This window comes from Lepidochelys kempii, chromosome 3 (genome assembly GCF_965140285.1).
Source record: "Lepidochelys kempii isolate rLepKem1 chromosome 3, rLepKem1.hap1, whole genome shotgun sequence".
Taxonomy (NCBI): Eukaryota; Metazoa; Chordata; order Testudines; family Cheloniidae; genus Lepidochelys; species Lepidochelys kempii.
In genome coordinates, this window is record NC_136382.1 from 112321769 (window position 1) to 112343780 (window position 22012).

Genomic DNA, 22012 nt, shown 5'->3' on the forward strand with positions numbered 1-22012 from the left:
ACTTAATTGGCCGTGGCAGTGCTGACCTAAATTCTCCCACACAAATAAGGAAACGACCAAAAATAGACACAAGAGGAAAAATACATAAATAACTTAAACAAAAAGTGATAAAACATTGATACAAGGGTTCCTTGTATAACTGCATTAAATTAAATCAGATTTTAAGATTGTTTAAAGTTAATGATGGCAAAGTTTGGCTCCACTGTATGACTTTGACTCTTTGTTCACATGAAACGGGCGTATTATCATCCATGTGTTGGGTTGGATCCACCTTCCGGGGTGCTACCTGATGTACTGGGGACCCACTGAGCCCACCCATTCCACCAGTCTGGGCTTCCTCATCCTGTCCTGCTGCGCGCGCGCACACACACACACACACACGTAGGGACACACCCAGCTGTAGAATCACACAGAATCTGCAATCAGCTCTATGCGGGAAGATTCAGCTCAGGGATTACCCAGCATTCAAGTGCACACACCCTCTGGAGTATAAACCCAAAATCATACTGTCTTGCGCTGTATAGAGATTTATACAGCGTACACTCATAAAATTCACTCCCTCCTTCAATGTGGAGGAAGTTATGCACAGCTTCCCCCACCCCTGGACTCCCCCAGTTATGAATTGCACAAACTGGGTTTTAGAATAAACGAAAAACAAGTTTACTAACTACAAAAGTTAGATTAAGTGATTATAAGGGACAGCAAACAGAATAAAGCAGATCACCGAGCAAATAAAACACATGCAAACTAAGCTTATTACACTAAATTAACTGGATAATAATAATAGTAAATTCCTAAATGTTGTTTTATGCAGGTTGCAGAGTCCCTTGAAGGTAAACTGCACTGCTTGCAGCTTAAATCTCCAGATATTCCTTTCACAGTCTAGATCTTTCTCACCTGGGCTCAGGGGGAATTCTTTGTTTCCCAGTTTGACCCCCACACCCTTCTAAAAGGAAAAACACTAGAAGTCCAAGATGTGGTCTAGTACCAGACATGATCACCTGACCCTGCAGTGTCAAAGCAGCATCCCAGGAAATTTCTCAGGAAGGAGGGAGATTAGTATCTTCAAAGTCCTATTGTCCTTTCTAATGACCCATCCAGGCTGATTGCATACTGTCTGGTGGGCGTTCCCAAATGTACATACAGTTGTAATTGTTACATAGTCAATATCCCTAACTTCAGATTCAGAAATGATACATGCATACAAGTAGGATAATCATTCAGTAAATCATAATCTTTCCAGTGATATCTCACATGACCCATCTTGCATAAAATTCATCTTAGTTATGCCATATTTATATCATAAGCATATTTCTATGAAGAATATGGGGTGTAATGTCACAAGGCATATGCCTGGGCATGAAGCCATGCAGCAGTGCATCGCCTAAGCAATACCTATTCAAACGTGTCTTGATTTGTACACTGTCTTCCTATAAAATACTATGTCAAGTTCAAGGTCTCTGTCCTTTTCTTCAAGGCTCACAGGGAGCTGGGCCCAGGATACCTAATAAAACCCTAAATCTCAGAGCCAGTCCAAGAGTTTGTGGGTTTGTTATAACATTACTTTAATAACGAAAAAGGTCAGTCATTTACTTACAGATGAAAACAGTTATTCAAGGAACAATTCAAGGTAGCGGCAGCAGCAGAGAGCAGAAGCACCAACTTTCTCTTTGTGCTCCCTTCTCTATCATATTGACCCACCAGCAGAGACAGTAGCCAAACTTACTCTCCCATTCTTCCCAGAACAAATCACTGAGAGAGGCAGCAGCAAAGAGTATAGGTTGCTGCCTTTTTGCTGTCCCTCATCCTGCTCTCCTGCATCCCCAGGTAAGCAAAGCACCATCAGAGACAGATCTTCCACTTTGTTCCATTTAAAAAAAACCTCCTTTTGCATAATGTTAAACTCCTAATGGCACTAACACACGCAATGACAGCATGCAATATCCTCCTTCACAGGTGATCCATCCATCTAGAAAGGACTATTGGGGAGATCATGGTCAGAGTCCCTCAGAGAGGCAGCTCAGTGGAGAGAAGCTTTGACACCCAAGTGCTCTCCCTATATTTATATCCGCTTCTCCTTTGAGTTCCCTTGTAGAGGGGAGGTCTGCATAGCGCAGTGGTTCTCAAACTTTTTCACTGGTGACCCCTTTCACCCAGCAAGCCTCTAAGTGAGACCCCCCCCCTTATAAATTAAAAACACTTTTTTTATATTTAATGGTATTGTAAATGCTGGAGGTGAAGCAGGGTTTGGGGTGGAGGCTGACAGCGTGCGACCCCCCACAGAATAATCTCGTGACCTCTGGAAGGGTCAAAACCCCCAGTTTGAGAATCCCTGGCATAGAGCAAGTTTTTTTTTGTGTTTTAGGTCAGCTACGGCTAAGAGCATGCTCCTCTTTGACATCTATCTTAACTCCTGTCTTGCTTTTACTAAGCAAGACTCAAAGAGGTTGTTTTTTCTTAGAGGTGGTTTTCACTTTGACCACGGTTGGCTCCTGTAATTCCTCTCTTTTTCCTCTTTTCAGTTTTCTGCCTTCCCTTTGCTTTTCTTGTTCACTTATATGTATTATACCTTGGTGCCTCAAGCTATGTATCAGGTGACATTATGTATTCAGGTGACATTGTTTTTATTACTGAAAGTTATTGGTAAAAATACATTGAACCAATTCAGTGATCAGATTGATTATGACCTTCATCAGGAACAACGACTTGGGTGGGAACTTACTTAACTCATTTACAATTTTGCAGCTATGATCTTGGATTCTTCCTGTGAGAAAGGAGTCCTTCTGGACACATTTGAAATGTAGGATCCTTGGGTTTGCTTTAAAGTGCTTCTTGTTCAAAGAAGTGTTTTAAAGGTAAAATTAAGCTTTTAATCTTCAAATGGGGCCTCAGAAGAAAAACTACAAGATGGCAGCATGATGGGAGGGAAAGGAAACTACACTGGATGATTAGAAATTGTAAAGAAGTTTTGTAAAAGCAAATGAAATCTCGGGTGCTACATGCAATTGGTCTTTGGCCTTGTGCCACTCAGGAGATATGCCATAATCACAATATGAACACAGATGTGACAACCGTCCCCTATTGGTCATTAGGAGAGACTGAACCCAGGACTTCTAGCTTCAAAGCACAGGACTTTATCACTTGAGGTAAAGGAGTAATCATCATTAACTGTTAGCGGTAGTAGGTTGTTATCCTTTCATATGGACCAGCCAGTAGGGAGAGACATATAACACACACTGTACCAATGGGTCACATATACCCTGGTGTTCTACCTTACGTGTAGAAGCTGAAGTCAAGATCTATGTCTTCTCCTTATTACGTTTAAGTATTCATCTCTTTTATTTTTGTCTTTTTTTTCAGAGAAATGTTTAAAAGCAACTGTAAGTTGATCACAAAATACCCCTGCTATGAGGATGAATGGGCTAAAACAACTTTTGCTGATTATGCTGTAACGTATTTTGATCAGCCACCAAATTTTTGGTTTGTGGTTTTTAGGTGAGTTTCAAATATTCTTATGTGGAAATAATTTATTATAGAGAAGCAGTAGCCTCTACACATTCCAAGTGGCAGCCAGCTTTCAATATAAAGCCCTCTTTTACCTCACCTAAAACTCTGTTTTGGAAAATTGGATGGGCATGAAATTGCCAAAAGTTAGTCTGAAGGCAATGGAGAATGTCTGTGAAAGTTTGAAAACAATTCATTTAACTGGTTTTGAATTACAGGTAAAAAAAATACTCTGACTTGGGTGTCTCCATTTTTGGGTGTCCAACTTGAGGCACCATAAAGGGGCCTAATTTTCAGATGGCAAGTGCTCAGCAATTTTGGGAAACATCAAACCTTTCAAGGTGTCAAAAGTTGGGTATCCAAAATCACTAATCAGTTGTTTGAATTTTGGCCACATTATTAAATGAATTCAGATTTTTTTAAAAATAAAATGACTATTTTGATAGTAGAAGCAATGTTATTTTAAAACTTCTGTGGAAGTATAAACAATAGAGAGTAAAAATTAATCAACTATGACATTGGGTTTTAAAAACAACCTTTTTAAAATTTAAGTCTAGAATTAGAAATTACAAAAAAGAGACCATGTTACGTCATCTTTGTCTTCTCCTTTTTCCTGCTAGCTGGGCTCAGGTCCCAGATCAGTTTTTACAGGCTTGTTGGGCCATTGCTCACTCCATATCCGCTCTGTCCTCCCATACAGAGTCAGTCCACCGTTTTCTTGGCTTTTGTCTTGATCTTTGCACACAAACTCTAGTGGCAAATGCCTCCCTATCAGGATTTACTTCATCCATCCTGCATACACGCTGTCACAGGGTGGTTCCCTATCAGTCGTTTCTTACCTTAAGAACAGACAACAGCCACTCCAGATTTCCTTCACCACCAGCTATTCCAGCAGGCCACCACCACTAATGCTATTTACATTTTATAACTCCCAGCCAGCTCCCCCACTTGCTTCTGGGGAAGGGAGCAGTACTAGTAGCAGCCACCTCTGCCTCTTCAGGGTCTTAGCTCCCCCACCCAGGGCTTCCTTCCTCTCTATTTATCTGCTCCCAGCTGTTGGGGTTACTTCCTCCTCTAATTAGCCCCTCAGCTATAGGGATCCTGTAATTGATCCCAATTGTTAATTGATCCTGTAAGTAGGTCCCAATTAACCTATATTGGGGGGGATTTGAATGACAGGATACTGACTCTGCACCCTTGTTACACATGCCCATATCATCTCATCTCAGCCTCCTCTCTTGCATCTTCTCTCTGATACTGCAGACCTTGGTCTCACACCTGATGACATTCTGCATTTGGTCCAGTAATGCCACCTCTTCACTGCCCTAAGACATCTCATTTCAGTGGTGTCAGGTCTTCTCAAGTGCTTCTCTTTGGTTGCCAATATCTCTGGTACATACAGAAGAGTGGTCTTATCGTGGTTTGGTATAATTGTCCCTGAAGTAGCCTGGGCATCTGGTTATCATAGATCTCTCCACTTATCTCTCCACTTATCTTTTCCCATGCTCAGCAGCCTTGTCTGCTGTTCTCTGTTGATTTCTCCATTTGCTTCTAACCAGCCTCCACAGTTCTTCAGTGTATAAACCTGATTTATATACTGGCCCTCAATATTGATATTCATCTGTCTTGGTTTCGTGCAAGTCACTTGCATGATTTCAGTTTTTTCTGTACTCATTTTTAGGTCATAGTTTGTTAGTTCCCTGTTGCAGACATCAATCACCTGAACCAGATCTTCCTCCCTGTTAGCCATTAGCACAGTTATCATCTGCATAAGTAACCTTTGTACCACCTTCCATTTGGCTTTGCCTACTTATGAACGGTTTCAGAGTAACAGCCGTGTTAGTCTGTATTCACAAAAAGAAAAGGAGTACTTGTGGCACCTTAGAGACTAACCAATTTATTTGAGCATAAGCTTTCGTGAGCTACAGCTCACTTCATCGGATGCATACTGTGGAAAATACAGAAGATGTTTTTATACACACAGACGATGAAAAAATGGGTGTTTATCACTACAAAAGGTTTTCTCTCCCCCCACCCCACTCTCCTGCTGGTAATAGCTTATCTAAAGTGATCACTCTCCTTACAATGTGTATGATAATCAAGGTGGGCCATTTCCAGCACAAATCCTACTTATGAAGTCCATCAAAATTATGAATAGTAATGGAATAAGCATAGATCCCTGGTGGAGTACAGCCTTCACCTCAAAACCTCCTGTTCCACCAAAAGGCATCTAACTTTTTATCTTGGAACTATGTGACAAGGTATACCAGGCCCTGAGGTTCCCTGCTGGAGGCCTCACAGCACTACCTCATCCCGCCCCAGGAAAGAGCAGTAGAGGTGAGTCCTCCAGGCTGCCTCAAGTGACTGCGAGGAAGCAGCCAATCAGAGTCCAGCAAGTTCATATAAAAAGGAACCGCTGGACAGAGCAGGATCAGTTGCTGGCAGGGACCAGGGGAGCAGGAAAGGTGCTCTTGGCTGGCTGCAGGAACTCAAGAAAGACTTCAGCCTTGGAGTAAGGGTGAAGGTGACGGTGGGGAAGTGGCCCAGGGAACAGTAGCAAAAGCAACAGAGTAAATAGTTAAAAGGAAGCAGCAGGTGGCTGCTACTTTATAGGGTCCCTGGGTTGGGACCTGGAGTCATGGACAGCCCTGGGTCCCCCCACCAGCCATTGAGGAAGTGCCTTAAGCCCTGAGTGACTCAGCTGGAAAGTTGGGGCAATAGGTGAAGAGTCTCCAGGGAGGAAGCCCTTGGGCATTGCTTCATATCAGAGCACGGACAATTTAAGAGAGCCCAGGGAGGGCTGCAGGAAGAGACCAACCAAGAGTACTGTGATAGGCCCTGTTGGACTTGTCCCCCAGAAGGGGTTTGTTGTGTTCACATATGAACTGTGTGTGACTTAGCCAGAGGGTAGTAGCCAGCGGGAGGCACCGCAAGCAGCTGAATAAAGAGCACATGCATATACATATTCGATAGAGGGAGCTCATGAGAAGCAAGTGGGCCCCGTAACAAACCAACATACAGACCCATCACCATCTGGACAAGTGCCTCTGGTACTCCATAGGAACATAGCAGGGGCACCAGCAGTCATCTAGGTACTAGGTACTTTGTCAAATGCTTTCTCCTAATCGATGAAAGCCTAACCATGCTTGACATTTCCCTCCAGCTTCTTTTCCACCAGCTGTCAAGTGGTGAACATCTGTAGTCTCTTTCCTTTTCTAAAACCAAACAGCTCCTTTCCTAAAACAGGCTCCACTATTCAATGAATGCTACTATCTGTGTTTCTCTAACAGTTTCATGCAGTGGGACAACAGCTTAATTCCTCGGTACTTTGAACAGTTGTGTATGTCACTTTTGTGTTTGCATATTGGTATCACTATGGGCTTTCTACATTCTCTTGGGATTATCTTCTCTTTACAAACTGCATGCAGGTCTCATGTGAGCCAGTATACACTAATCAACCTATATTACAAGATCCATATTACATAAGGAGCATATAATAATGAGCATATTTTGCATCACATTATGATAAGTAAGCTACAGCACATGTAAGCATGTGTGTCTATATTAGTTACTTGCACATTTTGGGGGTCCAGTGCTTTCAATCACTTAAGTTCAAGTATCTGCTATAACTGACTATTTGAATTGTTACAATTCAATTAAAGAATTAAATTGAATTGTTACAATTAAAGAAACTTTTAACATATTTTTAGATTTTTCCCCCCAAAGTGAAATTGCAATTTAAAAGGTTTTTAAACAAATAATGTTTGTAACCCTATAAAATTAATTTTTTATATTCAGATTTTTAAAGATTGCAACGCCTGCAGCTAGTTATTGTTGTTGATGGCTTTGTTGGAGGTGGGGTTAGTTAGGACAAAACTACACAACATCTAGCATTTCTAATTTTGAGCAGCTGGAAGGTACACACACACACAATTATTGTTGTACTACAGCATCCACTGTATTAGTGGAAAGCAGTTTGAAATTGAAAACGTTTTTCAAAAGAGCTGTTACCTCTCTTTTACTGTAGGGAAACATTTCATGTGGCAGAAGATATGCTTGTAGTGCCAAAGGTATACACAACCATCCCTACCTGTATGCTCCATGTTGTAGATAATGACACACTGGAAGAAATGCCACGCATCTTTCTCAAAGTGGCCCCTCATGTCTATACCAAGAATAAGGTAAGTCCAAACATCTGTGGAGTACAACATCACTATAGAAATAATAATGGTGGTTATAAAGATATAGGTCAAGCTCCTCTAACTTCACAGGACTTGCGCATATCTCAAAAGCACACATAATTTTAATTTATCTGGTTGGTCCAGAAAAGAGGCTGCCACAGCTGCAGTTCGATTCCAAGCCTCTTCCACTGCAGAAAATACCTTTACCTTTCCTTGAAGTTTGCTGTTATCTCCAAAAGAGGATCAGTCTCCCAACTTCCCTAGCTAAAGTATTGCTGCATTTATCCCTGACACTGTAGTGGTAATTGCTAATCTTGTTTCTCTATTGGACTTAGTATGTAGTATGGAGGAGCAGAAACAAACTTATGAATCTAGCACAAATAGTCTTTCATATATGGGAGACAGGGGTATGCCACCCAACTACTATGATGCTGGCAATGATGAGGCTAATATCAAGCCATGTGCATTTTCACATGCAGTATTTGGTTACTGTGACCCCAATGCTGACTGCTAGTTATTGTTTTAGACATGGTTCCGCAAAAGTGCCTGAATTACTTCAGAAACATTAATGTATTAAAGTTAACACTCTTAAAATTAGCTTTTAAGGTTAAATTTTCAAAAACTGAAACTTAACATGTATCTGCAAAACCTACACAACACCCAAACAGGTAATTTCAGATGGAAATGATGGATTTGAGTGTGCAGTATTTGAGATGTAAATGATGTGTGCAAATTGTCGATTGTGCAGACAACGGGTAGGAAGATGGCAAGCCTAGACTACCAATTTTTTTTTCAAAATTAGCTCAGGTAACTTGTCTTCTACTCCCTCATTCCACCCTTTAGTCTGTTCCTTCCACTATTGCGTGAGATGTCTTAGACAAGGAATGTATTTGCATTTGATTGTATAGCACCTAGCACAGTGAGGCCTGATCTTTTTCTGAGCCTCTAGGTGCAGCTGTAATACAAATATTAATAACTTTTGTTTGCTGGCATAGCTTTCAGGAATAGTACACCTTTAATCTGAGTCACTGTTTATTAATGTTTTGGTTTTGAGAAATGTAAACATTGAGACTTCACTCAATCTTCAACATCAAAATAGCAATGATGTGCATGTACTGAGAAATATACCTCATAACTCATTCCTTAAAAAATTACAACTTGATTGTAATCAAGTATTTGTAGAAATGCGCATTGTAAGATGAATTGTACAATATTGTAATGCGTACATATATTATTTAAATTAGTAAATTGATTTTTGGGAGGGAGCCTGGGCAGGTGTTCCTTTTTTAAGTACTGGATAAAATCGCATAAAAATAAACTCAGATGTTTGTAGGAATCAGTGTTTTACAGTTCTTCGAGTAGTGACCCTATGTGCCTTTGATTGGCGATTTCTCATAGCAGTCAGTGTCCATTCAACCCATCCATGCGTGTTACTCCACCTTATGCTCCATACCATTGCTATAAAGTACTGTCTGGGCTAACAATCGTCAGTTCTTTCACCACCACCCTGGCTTGAGATGGAGCCTTAGCTAGCTGTCCGGGTTAAGTTTTTTTTCTGTAGTTAGTGTATATAGTAGTTAGTGAGTAATACTGTAGTTAGTTATATATTCATTTCTTTTTTACAAAAATATTTTTAAAAATTAAGTAAATTTTATACATATTTACTTTAGATTAAGTAAATATAAATCTTATATTTATATAAAGACTTATAAATATAAATCTTTTAGGTAGTTTCCCCCCGGGGGAGTGACTTTTTTCTCCCTTTCCAAGGGTATGCCGAGGTCTCCCTGAATTAATAATTGCCTGTTATGCCAGGAGGCAATACTGGTAAGCGATAGACATGCCTGCTGCATCCATTGCCTTGGGGAATCACTCATTCCCCAAAAGTGAAACTTCTGACTGGCATTAAAATCTAAAGTAAAAAAGAACAGGGAGATAAAACTTGTATTCCTTACAATGGGGAGTTCACTGTGTCTGTCCTTTGAACCAGGCCAGGAGCACCCCTTTTTACCATGGTCTCTGAGTAAGTCGGCTGCCTCTTCTATCTCTGAGCCACACTCCTGGAGGGCATCTGAGACAAAGACTCAAGATTCCTCTTATAAGTCTTCCAAGTTCTCCAGGTAGTGAATCTACCTCAAAGAAGTTGAAGTAGTCAGCTCCTGCATATCCCATCAGTCTCTGGCATGGTACCCATGAGGCGCCTGGTTTTTTAGGCTCTGACAAATTTAAAGACTCTAAGGTATTGGGCTCCAAGAGGCCATCAGTACCAACAGGAGACTGCAGAGGCAAGAAGAGCTCTACCATGGTACTGAAAAAGACCACTCAACCTCCATCAGGTTTCCCCCAGAAGTGTTCAAAACTCGCGGTACCGTCCACTCCTTTGGCTACCTATACCTCAAGCCATAGACACAGTACCAACAACACTCTTGGTACTGCAAGATTTCGGGTTTCCCCGAGACCTCGCAGTGTCAGACTCCTGATTCGCTATTGCTTGGTTCTGATCTCTGCTCAGTACCGAGAACCTCCAGGTCTTTGGATGCCCACCTACTACCAATGGCAGAACCTCACATTTCCTCAATCCTGAGAGCATCCAGATCCCCAAACATATGTCCAGGACCAGTGGTGGTACCTCAAGCTCCTTCTGCTGCCCCACCATTACTGAGTGTCTCAGAGAGGAGGATTATGATGAAGACTTTGCCTCAGCTGCCCAAATATCAGTGCATGGCTCTCAACTCCACCCCATGAAGGTTTTTTTTCCCTGAGGTCACTCATCACAGACATCCAAAGCTAGCATCTTGCTGAGGCAAGCACCCATGGATTCTACCACCCATGCCATATGCACCACCCCCTTGAAATCCCTGAGTGGCTTATCACCATCAGTTCTCTAGGGCCTCAAGCTCTGCCCTTCACAAAGACAGACAACCCTTCTCACCCACCCTTTCCAGGAGACTGGAGTCTCAGGAAGAGGTTTTTGAGGAACAGGAGACCAGGGCTGATGAGGAGATCTCTGCATCTGTGAACATCTCTTCTTCATCCCCAGATGAAACTGGCATGCCACCTCCACCATCCTTGGTTGATGATTTTAAGCAGTGTCAAGAGCTCATCAGTAGGGTCACAGATCCTTTACAGATCCCCCTTTAGGAGCTTGAAGAACTACATCATATAATGTTCGACATCCTCCATACTGCCTCCTTTGCCTGCATTGCCCTGCCAGTGAATGAAGCACTCCTGGACCCGGCAAAGATCATCTGGTAGCCTCAATTCCTCCCATGTGCAAAAGGACAGATAAAAAATATTACTCCCTTTAAGGAGTCAGAATTCTTATTTTCTCACCCATCTCCTAACTCCTTTGTGGTTGAGGCAGTTAATGAACATGGAAGGCAGCATCACATTAAATCTATGCCCTATGATAACCTCTTTGGCAGAAAATCTTATTACTTTACAGTTGTTTTAGAATCACCAGTGATCAGGCCTTAATGGCAAAGTATAATCACATAAACCATACTAAGCTAAACTCCTTTATTGAACATCTGTCAGCAGAACACAGAGAGCAGTTACAGGCAATTGTTGCAGAAGGCCAGCTCCAAAACTCTGTAGGCTTCTCTTGATGCTGCCGATACTGCCACTCATTCAGTTTACACAGCAGTAGTTATGAGTAAGGCTACGTTTTGGTCACAGGTATTTTTAGTAAAAGTCATGGACATGTCACGGGCTGTGAATTTTTGTTTACTGTCCATGACTTTTACTAAAAATACCAGTGAATAAAACTTGGGGGTGGGGTGCCCCCCGGGTGCTGGGGGAGGGTGGCCCAGCTGCTTGGAGATGCAGGCGGTGGCGTGCAGCCCAGCTGGTGTTGGGCAGGTGCGGGCGGTAGCATGCATCATGGGACCCCCGCTGGTGCTGGGGGTTGGCGGGGCAGGCAGGCTCCCTACCTGGCTCCACACCTTCCCCCCCACCCCAAAGCAGCAGAGTTTGGGTGTGGGAGGGGGCAAGGGGTTGGGGCACGGGATGGGGTAAGGCAGGCTCTGGGCGGTGCTTACCTGGGGGCTCCCCAGAAGTGGCAACATCCCCCTTGCTCAGCTGCTAGGTGGAGGCATGGTCAGGCAGCTCTGGGAGCTGCCTCTGCCTGCAAGCACAGCCTCCACAGCTCCCATTGGCCGTGGTTTCCGGCCAATGGGAACTGCAAAGCCAGCGCTTTACTATCCAATGCTATTATTAAGTTAACTAACTTTGAATATGAACAGACACTACACCTCCTTTCTAATAGTATGTTATAAAAAACATAACAATGTAACACAGCAAGTGAGAAATAATATCTAAATTCCTAAATGTCAGAATTAATGCAAAACAGATTCTTTTCTTGATATAACCCTACCATTTAAGTTTTATGCTTCAAAAACTATGACTCAGCAACTCTCAACGAAGGTTAAACTATCCTCAGATATTATTATTATTATTTATTATTCCGCTGCAAAGCCAGTTCTGGAGAAAACTAAAGTTAATTTCAAAATGATTGACTCTGAGGATAAAATCTGCAGAGTAACAATAGTGTCTGTCTCTCTTCTGCAGATTTTACAGTGTAGATAGACATTTTAGTTATATCCTTGGCTGTATTTGGAAGCATACTATTTTAATCTAAACTCTTTCCCTATATAATCCTATCTTCCACTACCAAGAAGATACCACATTATTTCTTTATTTTTTTAATTGTTCACAAGGTTTTTATGAGTGGATAGGATGATGAGATAGAATAAGGAACAAAGTACTGCTGAATCTTCAATTTAAATCCAGAGATTCTATTTTTAATCATTTGTAAGTGTTCTAAAATTGTCAGTCCAATAATATCAAGCAAATGATTTTTGACCTTTTGACCAAATTTTCTGCATTATTTATTATGTTCAATAAATAAGAAAGGCTTTGGGATCTGATCTTAAAAACAAATGCATGTGAATACCTTTAATCATTTAGGCCCTGAGTCAGGATAATACCTAAGCATGTGCTTAAATCTATTCCTGTTGAGGAAAGCTCTTAAATGTGTGCTTAAATCCTGTTAAGGGCAATGAGACTGAAGCATGTATTTAAGTGCTTACCTTAGGGATAGGGATGTTTTCCTGAATTATGGCCTTGAGTAGTCTACATTGTACAATTAATTACAAGTGGGTAAAGTTACTCAGATATATGACTTTGCAAGATGGGATCACTGGATTATAAATGGTCTTTTTTTCATTGCTTTTTGAGCTCTCATTTTAAACACTTAGTAATCCTGATAATAGAACACAACACAAGACCAAAATAGATAAATCTGAAGCCAACAGATAGGTGATTTGGAGCTGTGCTGTATTTGTTATTTAAAACTTGGTTGACTGATTTATTTTAATCTGAAGTAGTAAGAGCATGAAAAGTAAACCTCTTGTACAATTTTTCAAAAATTGAAATGTGACAAACTAAACTGTGTACTTGTGCTCAATGTACCATGTACTGGTATTTTTGTGACTTTCCAAATTTCTAAAATTAACTTAAATATAGCTTTGTAATTTGATATTCAGAAACTGATTATAGTGGAATTATATAGTATTCGTGATTAAGGGCTTGATCCCAAAGTCCACTTTTTACAATAGGAGTATTTCTATTGACTTCAGTGGACTTTGGTTAAGACACAAATAGAAGAGGAAGACAAATTGTAGCATAAATATGATTAAATATAGGCTAATTAAGATGTTCTGTGTTTGTAAAGGCAGGCATTGATTGTATCATATTGATTGCACTGCAGTTTGCCAGTGAGTGAGGTGCTTTGAGTTGTTATGATATCAATAAAAGAGGGATTGTGTAATTTGGTCTCAATCTTCAGAGTGGATTCTATCTGGCCTCTACATTTTCCTATCAAAACAGGGGTGCTCCAAAAGTTTTGTATGCATTTTTTGGAGGACCTCGGGCACCAAAAGGAGATGCCAAATCCTGTGCAAGTGCCACTTGAACATGGAAATTTTCTCTACAAATCTGAATTTGGGGTCTCTCAAATGTAAGGGCTACTGAATTTAGGTCTCTGCCATTTTTTGTCTAATTTAGATGAATACTTTTGGTGCAAATATACTATGTATTAATTGCTAGTATACTTGTCTCCTCATCTTCAGCTGCAGTGACCTCTTATTTTTCAAGTAGCTATGAGCTCAGTTTATTGGCATACAATAATTTTCATTCAAAACCTTATATGCTTTTTATAAATTCTGACACAAAACTCACACAAAGACAAAATCTTTTTTTCTAAAATCTGGTGCATAGGATAAAATTTGCAGGCTAGCCTTTCTCAGAAGGAAATTTTTCTGTTCTATGGAGGTATATTTTTATTATTTAACATTTATATTGCATTAGCAACCAAGGCCCCTGTTAAGATAATGGTGCTGGGCATTGTACAAACATATTATATGAAGAAGTTCCTACCCTAAGTTCTTAACAATTTATTAAAATATCCTATTTTTATGTCCGTGAAGATGATTTCCTTTCCTCTGCATTGTTCAATCTAGACCACAGAAATCTGTAGCTCTACAGTCAGTGTTATATAACATTTTAGAACTGGCTATAACCCTTCTCTCCTCTGCTTTCACAACCTCCTTCCTACCTCAAATCCTCCGTTCTCTATATTGCATCAGGCATATATCCATTCCACCCTTCACTAGTTCTCATCCAAGTTTTATAGCTTATACTGTGAAACAGTATTTGCCTTTCATGGTACATTCCCCACCCCCGCCCCGTTTTACCTATATTAGATAACACCAGAGTTCTGAGTTCTGGTCAGTCTGAGGTTAATCTAAAAATGTTTTATAGGAATTTTACATTATTTTATACACTGATGTCAATTTGTCAATTTTTATGGTAATGGTGCCATTTGATGTCAGTATTTAGCTTCAAACAAGGTAAAGTTAAAGCATAATTTCTGGGGAATGGTGCTGAAAATACAGCTCACTGATGTTTCCCTGTCTCTGCCCCATGGGGTGAGAGGGGGTCCAAACTGAAAAGCATCACTGAAATTTAAATTCGATGTGTCTTGCTCATAATTCAGAGTGAAATTTCTCAACTTGTGAAATAACCTTTAGTTCTTCCTCCAGTGTATCTACTTCCATTTATAATAAAAGTTGGGATGGAGGGAGAGAACAAAGGCATACTTTAGAGAAAGAAAATTAACTGTATTTGCAATCATCGCTCTTGCTATTGAATTAATATGGATGGCACTCAGATACTGCAGCAGTATAAAACCCTAAGATAAAGAAATAAGTGGCAGTTCATCACACAAGTATAATGCAAAAGAAGAGAACAAAATCAGAATAAACATCAGTCATGTTAATCATGGGGAGTTATCATAAGAATTATGGACATGCTGCAATAATGTTTAAGATTTGATTAATATTTTCCAAATTGGATTTTGCATAATGACTTATCATTTAAAATTTTACCCAATATAAATGATGTTACCAAGGTATTCACTATGGGTTGCTTAAGGTACGGTAGGATCATAAGAGAGCCATAGTACTGCCACATCAGGAGTGGTATTGATAAGTGTTTGCCCTCTGTGGGTACACAATATTTGTTGTAAGTGCATCATTTTTAGTGATGGTCATATCTAATGAAAAATGACATGTTTTTCTGTTTTCAGAAAGGATACACGTTCATGGCTGAAGCACTTACTGGTGACTTACCTGTGGCAGCTGGGAAATGGAGACTACGTCTCATTGGTTCCCATAATCCACTCCCCGTTCTCTCTCGTGATGCTGTAAACAATTTCTATTCCACTAAGGAAATTAAAGACTATTATATACCCAATGACAAGCACATTGTATTCAGGTAAATTTTGGAAGGAGAACAATTTAAATGTCACTTTTTATATAACACTACTCGTGGAAAATTGTATTCTTTTTGGAAGAAAAATGCTTTCAAGCAAACAGGAAAGATATACTTGAATTTTACAGGTTTCAGAGTAACAGCCGTGTTTGCGTATATTCGCAAAAAGAAAAGGAGTACTTGTGGCACCTTAGAGACTAACCAATTTATTTGAGCATAAGCTTTTGTGAGCTACAGCTCATGCTCAAATAAATTGGTTAGTCTCTAAGGTGCCACAAGTACTCCTTGAATTTTACAGACAATTATGTTTATTCAATATGAAATTCAGACTTGAACATTTCCCCAGAGTAGGGTTTAGTTTTCTAAAATATTGCCACTAGTTAAGGCAGATGTGGGGTGGGGTGTCCTTGTAAAGGAACATTACATTTAATTCATTACTTTGAAATAATAATATAATATTTTGCACTTAAGTACCATGGATCTCAGAAAACTATATAAACTTTAATAAGTTAAACTTCATAATCCCCTTGTGAGATAGGTTAGCATTCTAATGTACATTTTGCAAATGGGGAAACTAAGGCACAGAATTGGTTGGCTCCAGTCAGCGAGAAAGATGGGAAGAGAATCACGACTCCTTACCCTAGGTCCCTTGCTCTAACTACCAGACACATTCCCGTCCTATAGTATTGTCAGGCAAGTTTCATTTGATTGTAAATTATACACATTTGATTAGAGCGCACATATTATTTTAGAACAGCATATTCTATATCAACATAAGCAATTATTTGAGTTTGTAATTTTTTTTCAATGGACTAAAATGATTTTGGGCCAGATCCTGAGCTGGCATAAATAGCCAAGGTTCATTGAAGTCAAAGGAGCTATGCCAATTTACCCCAGCTGATTACCTGGCTCTTGGTTCAGGTCTGTGAGCAGATACCTGTTCAAACTTGTAAATACAGCAGTATTTAACAAATAGCAAAAAAAATTTACTAGTATTATATAATCTACTGGTTTTGTTACTGTATACATGTTTCAGTTATTAAATGTGGAGGTGAAAGCTCTATTAAAACAGGTTTGGACTATTCACATGTCTGAAGATAAGCACACTCATAGACTTTGCAGGATCTAACTTTTATACATGTTTCTTGATAGAGCAGTATTATAACTTTTCACACCAAGGTCTGAAATCAGTGGGATTACTCATGGAGTAAAGGACTACTGACCATGAGTAAAGGTGGCAGAATCAGTCCCAACAGAAATAAAGATAATTAAATTCCAGAAAATTTGAAATGGAAATATAATAAATACTTGCTAACAGTGCCGTGCCTTGAGAAGTTTCCCCTTTTTCTCTTGTCTATGCTCCTTCAAAAAAATTTTAATTTTTAAAATATGTTCATATGCTTATGTGTCTAGATATTCTTTGCCTATCGCTAGTGCATATCCATAGTTGCTGACTTTTTTTTAAACGTACATTATCCTATCTTTTTACTTTGTTTGCTTTGGTAAACCTAAGAATTTTGAACCTGGGAAAGAGGGGGGGAAGGGTTTCATACTGAAAGTTGTGATACAACTTCAGCTAATTCATGGTGGTTTGAACAACAACAAAAATGTTGTTTTAGTTGCATCTGGTGACTTTCAACTCGAGGCTTAGTGTCTTGGGCTCCAGTTCAGGAAACAATTTAAGCATGTGCTAAGCCCATCCCAATGATTTAAGTATGTGGTTTTTTGAATGAAGATGTTTTTCTTAATTGGGTTTTAGAGGTTCTAACAATGAACAATCTGGTTGTTGTTTATGTTGTTGGAATTTTTCTCCTCTTTAGGTATGCAGTAAAAGTCACAGCATCACACATTGCTACAGTGCAGGTACAAACCTCTAAATCAGATGTGTTCATTAAATTGCAAGTCCTGGATAGTGAGGAGGAAATTGTGAGCACTGTTGGAAAGAGCCATGCTGTCATCCCTGCATTTAATTTCTTATGTACTGAAAGGCCTTTAAGTTCTCAGTGTAAGTATTTATTTTGCATTTCAAGAGGAATATGCATTCTAATAATGGCTTTAAGTAAGAAATAACCTTTAAAACACACACAGGAACTATGATTTTTTCCCAATTTTTCCATGAATTATGTCATTTCCCTCATTTCATTGTGAATTTCAGCTCTCTTCTACGCTCCGCTCTGACATGGGGGCCAGGAATGCAGGATCATGCTTGGTGGCCCCAGGGAGAGTTGGAGGTGAAGCTGGTTGCATAGTTGCCTGGCATTACTATTTGCCTGTGACTTTTGCCTTAATTTTCTGACTCATCTATGAGTAATTTGGATTTATGCCATAATTAATGCAGATCCTTAGTTCTAAGATTTTTATGTGGACACATTTCCCTTATTAGTGGGAACTGAGATATATTCTCTTCTCAAATCTTGTTCTTACCATTTGATCTTCAGAGATTAAAACATAGGCATTCTTTTGTTTGTTAGTCTAGAAAATACCTCTTGACAAGCATTATTTTTAATCCCTGGCTCTTTCTCCCCTGCTCCCCTACAACCTTCTTCAGGAAAATAGAGGATTCTGAAGGAACTACAAATAGTGCCAGATTTATAGAAGGCATAAATAACCATAACAATATTGACAGCTCATTATTATGCCAACAGAAATATTGAGAAAAAGTTATCTCGGAGGGCACATTCCAATTTATAGAGAATATCCTTTGGGACTAAATTTAATTGTCATTTACTGTACCTACACACTCTCTCTCTCATCTTTTATCTGAATAATTTTGTCTCAGACTGAAAAAGTTTTATGTTTGTTTAGCTTGTTTTCTTTCCTATTAATTTTATTACCACTAGCCATATCTACAGTTTAGTAGGCCTTTTCATTTTTTCCATAACAGCTTTTAAATATTGGAAGTAAAAAACTGAACGAAATTTGTGTCGGCTCTTGCAAATGTAGCATCTGGCTTTCTTCCTGAACTAGTAGATTGACATTTGATTCTTAACTGCTGTTTAATTTTATTGTTGTGGAGTAATAATTATGGTTAAATTCATATCAGGTATGTATTTGTTAAGCATATTTCAGACACTTTCACTACTGTGCTCAGGCAATTTCAATTCAGATGAAATATACTATACCTATTACATTCTTAATATATCTAACAGTCTATAAAGGGTTTATATCAATGTGCTTTCCTATCTCAGCATTGCTTGTTTAGTCTTCATTTGTTTTCCTGTTATCCATGTGTTTTCTAACCATGTTGTTTGCAATTTGCTTACAAGATCTACATACAGGACTGAAGTTTACAGAAGCACATATAGAGATTTCTGTGTAATCCCATTCTCTGTAGGGTTTACTCCCCTACATGTTTTCTTCAAATATATGCAATAATACAGCAGTGATTAATTCAAAGCAAACAGCTAACTCAACTACTACACTTACACATAGCACTATGTATCAGTGTTGAAATTTTAACAGAAATAAACCTTTATATGAAGGGTCTAATACCAATAATCCTCTTGCAATCAGTCAGTTTCTACCTCTCTATCAGCATATTAGCAGTTTGAGGCAAAGACAAATCATTCAACTACTGGTGTTTTTTCTGTAAAATTATTGCTTTGGTACTGATCAAAATGGTGTGTCTTCATGCATTCGTCTCCAGTAGTTTTGCCCAGATGGCTCTGTAGTGAAATGAATGTTTTTTTTTCATAACTTTAATTTATCTTTCATAAATTACCAATAATACATAAGAAAAATATCTGATTTCATCAGAACAAATGTAGACATTTCTGATTACTGTCTGCATTACACTTTAGTATCCTCAAAATGAAGACTACTAAAATTAAGCAAAAATACATTATAATCCCAAATTTTATTTCTCCCTTAAACTAATGTCATTGATTTTAATGGGTGCTGTGGAGAATGTAGAATTAATCTGTAACAATTTTATGATTGCATGACCTCGCTATTAAAATAGTCAATGTAGAGCTCCATGGATTATTTGACTGTCGGAATGTATTGATTGATTCAGTTCATTAGTGGGCAGTTGGAAAAACAAGTAGGAAGGCCACACAATAGCCTGCATAAAGAATACCTCTGCAAACACTTGAAAGACAATACCAAGCTATCAGCTGAGAAGATGTGACTTTTAGGCTCCAACAAAGTTATATGGTTACTTGGCCAAGGCCATGAGCCTAGAGATCAAAGGGATCCGTTAAAATGTCCCTCCTGAAGAAAGGAAGGGAGAGTGAGTTGTCAGCAGCTGCTTGAGGGGAGATGATGACAGAGAGCTACCAAAAAAGGGAAAGTCTGCAGCAGGACTGTCTGTCCCTCCTGGCCCAGAGGTGGGGGTACCTGGTCTCACAACTGAGGGCAACTGTACCTGTATTCCCCCTCCATGGTCCACCAAAAGCACCCATTCTTAGGCTTCTGGCTCTTCAACCATCATGTCTCTTGGGCAGAGACATGCGTCTGCTAATCCCCACAAGGGTATTTCCAGGCTGCACAGTTCCCTGCCTACCCTCTGAATTCCCCAGCATGTCAGTCTTTGTCTTCCTTCCTCACAGGCTAGAAACAGCGTAATTGGCAACAGTTAAGTTGCCACTAAAAACGTTACACAGAAAACATATAAAAATAATAAAAGAACCTACATGCATGCTAATCAGCTTACCAGAAATCGCCCAACTCCAGGAAGGGCTGTGGGAGGTGAACAGTCTTTCAGACCCCACCAAGGGGTTTCTCTGTGGTCACAAGTTCATGACAGTTGTTAGCTCAGAAAAAGCACACTCATGAAAAATTTAGTCTCCCCCCCCCTTTTTTTCTGTACAACTGCGTCTTTTATCTGGGAACAGGCAATTCTTCTTTGAATGATTGTACATGTCCATTCCCCTGTAGGTGTTTGTGCACACTAGTGCACAACTGTCGGAGAGTTACCCATTAAGGTGGCCCGAGCATCCTCTGCTGTTTTGCACATATCGCTCAGATATAAAGAGCCAAACTGCCCCTCGCCCCACTCAGTTCCTTCTTACTGACCAGGAGGGTTGTTGGCGCTCCCTGCCCTGGCTTCTTTTCTTGATATCTGTAAAAGCACCCATGTGTAATTAGACAGATTAAAAAAAAATTCTTAATTGTTTTTGTAGTTTTGTGTGGTTCCAGAATCAGTTTGGGTACTGTCACCTGAACTGGAGATATGCTGCACTCTCTGGATTTCAAGCCCTGCCACTTTTGTAGCAAGGCTATGCATAATAGTGACCCTCACCCCAGCCGTGGCAAGTGCTTCAGGGAGGCTCTTGTGAGCGGTAAGTGTGGCATTGGTTAAGGGCTTTAAGCCCTGTTCAGGGAAAAAAATAGTTCAGCCAGATTAAAATATCTGCTGATGGAACTGGCACTGCATCCTCCTATCTGAGCCCTCTACCTTGGTCCAGGTACTGGATACCAAGCACCTCAGTGTCAGTCAGTATCACACCTCTAGCACTACCAGTCTTCTCTTTGGGGTATGTGCAACATGCCTCAGGTGGCACGTGACCTGGATTCATCACTGAATTTGGTTTGCTGGTTGGATCATTAGCTTCCCTGGCCCAGGCCAGGTACTGACGGGGAGTGCAACGTGAACGTACCAGATGCAGATGATCATCATTGGTACCCGAGAAAGAGGCATTGGAAATTGGACTCAGTAATGGGATCTTCAGAAGACTCAGAGGATAAGCGCTTCTAAAGACCCAGGAAGGCGTTCAAGGAGGAAGCACGCCCCAGAGCACACCTCTAAACAGGGACACCTTCGAGAGACTAGGACTCCTCTTGTCAAGATTCCTTCCCTGCTCTGAACTCTAGGGTACAGATGTGGGGACCTGCATGAAAGACCCCCTAAGCTTATTCTTACCAGCTTAGGTTAAAAACTTCCTCAAGGTACAAACTTTGCCTTGTCCTTGAACTCTATGCTGCCACCACCAAGTGTTTTAAACAAAGAACAGGGAAAGGGACCACCTGGAGACATCTTCCCCCAAAAATATCCCCCCCAAGCTCTACGCTCCCTTTCCTGGAGAAGGCTTGATAATAATCCTCACCAATTTGTACAGGTGAACACAGACTCAAACCCTTGGATCTTAAGAACAATGAAAAATCAATCAGGTTCTTAGATTCATAGATATTTAGGTCAGAAGGGACCATTATGATCATCTAGTCTGACCTCCTGCACAACGCAGGCCACAGAATTTCACCCACCATTCCTGCGAAAAACCTCTCACCTATGTCTGAGCTATTGAAGTCCTCAAATCGTGGTTTAAAGACTTCAAGGAGCAGAAAATCCTCCAGCAAGTGACCCATGCCCCATGCTACAGAGGAAGGTGAAAAACCTCCAGGGCCTCTTCCAATTTGCCCTGGAGGAAAATCCCTTCCCGACACCAAATATGGCGATCAGCTAAACCCTGAGCTTATGGGCAAGATTCACCAGCCAGATACTACAGAAAATTCTTTCCTGGGTAACTCAGATCCCACCCCATCTAATATCCCAT

At 40.1% G+C, this 22012-nt stretch overlaps 1 protein-coding gene across 3 annotated transcripts in view; it reads left to right on the forward strand.

Annotated features, from left to right (window-relative positions):
• The window catches only part of ADGB (androglobin), a 224461-nt gene that overhangs the window by 145334 nt on the left and 57115 nt on the right, over nt 1–22012 (forward strand). For all 3 annotated transcript variants that reach the window (XM_073337563.2, XM_073337564.2, XM_073337565.2), the window contains 4 exons: nt 3361–3495; nt 7532–7685; nt 15334–15521; nt 17339–17523. In XM_073337563.2, coding sequence (XP_073193664.2) covers nt 3361–3495; nt 7532–7685; nt 15334–15521; nt 17339–17523 — 662 coding nt within the window. The remainder of the gene's footprint in view (nt 1–3360; nt 3496–7531; nt 7686–15333; nt 15522–17338; nt 17524–22012) is intronic.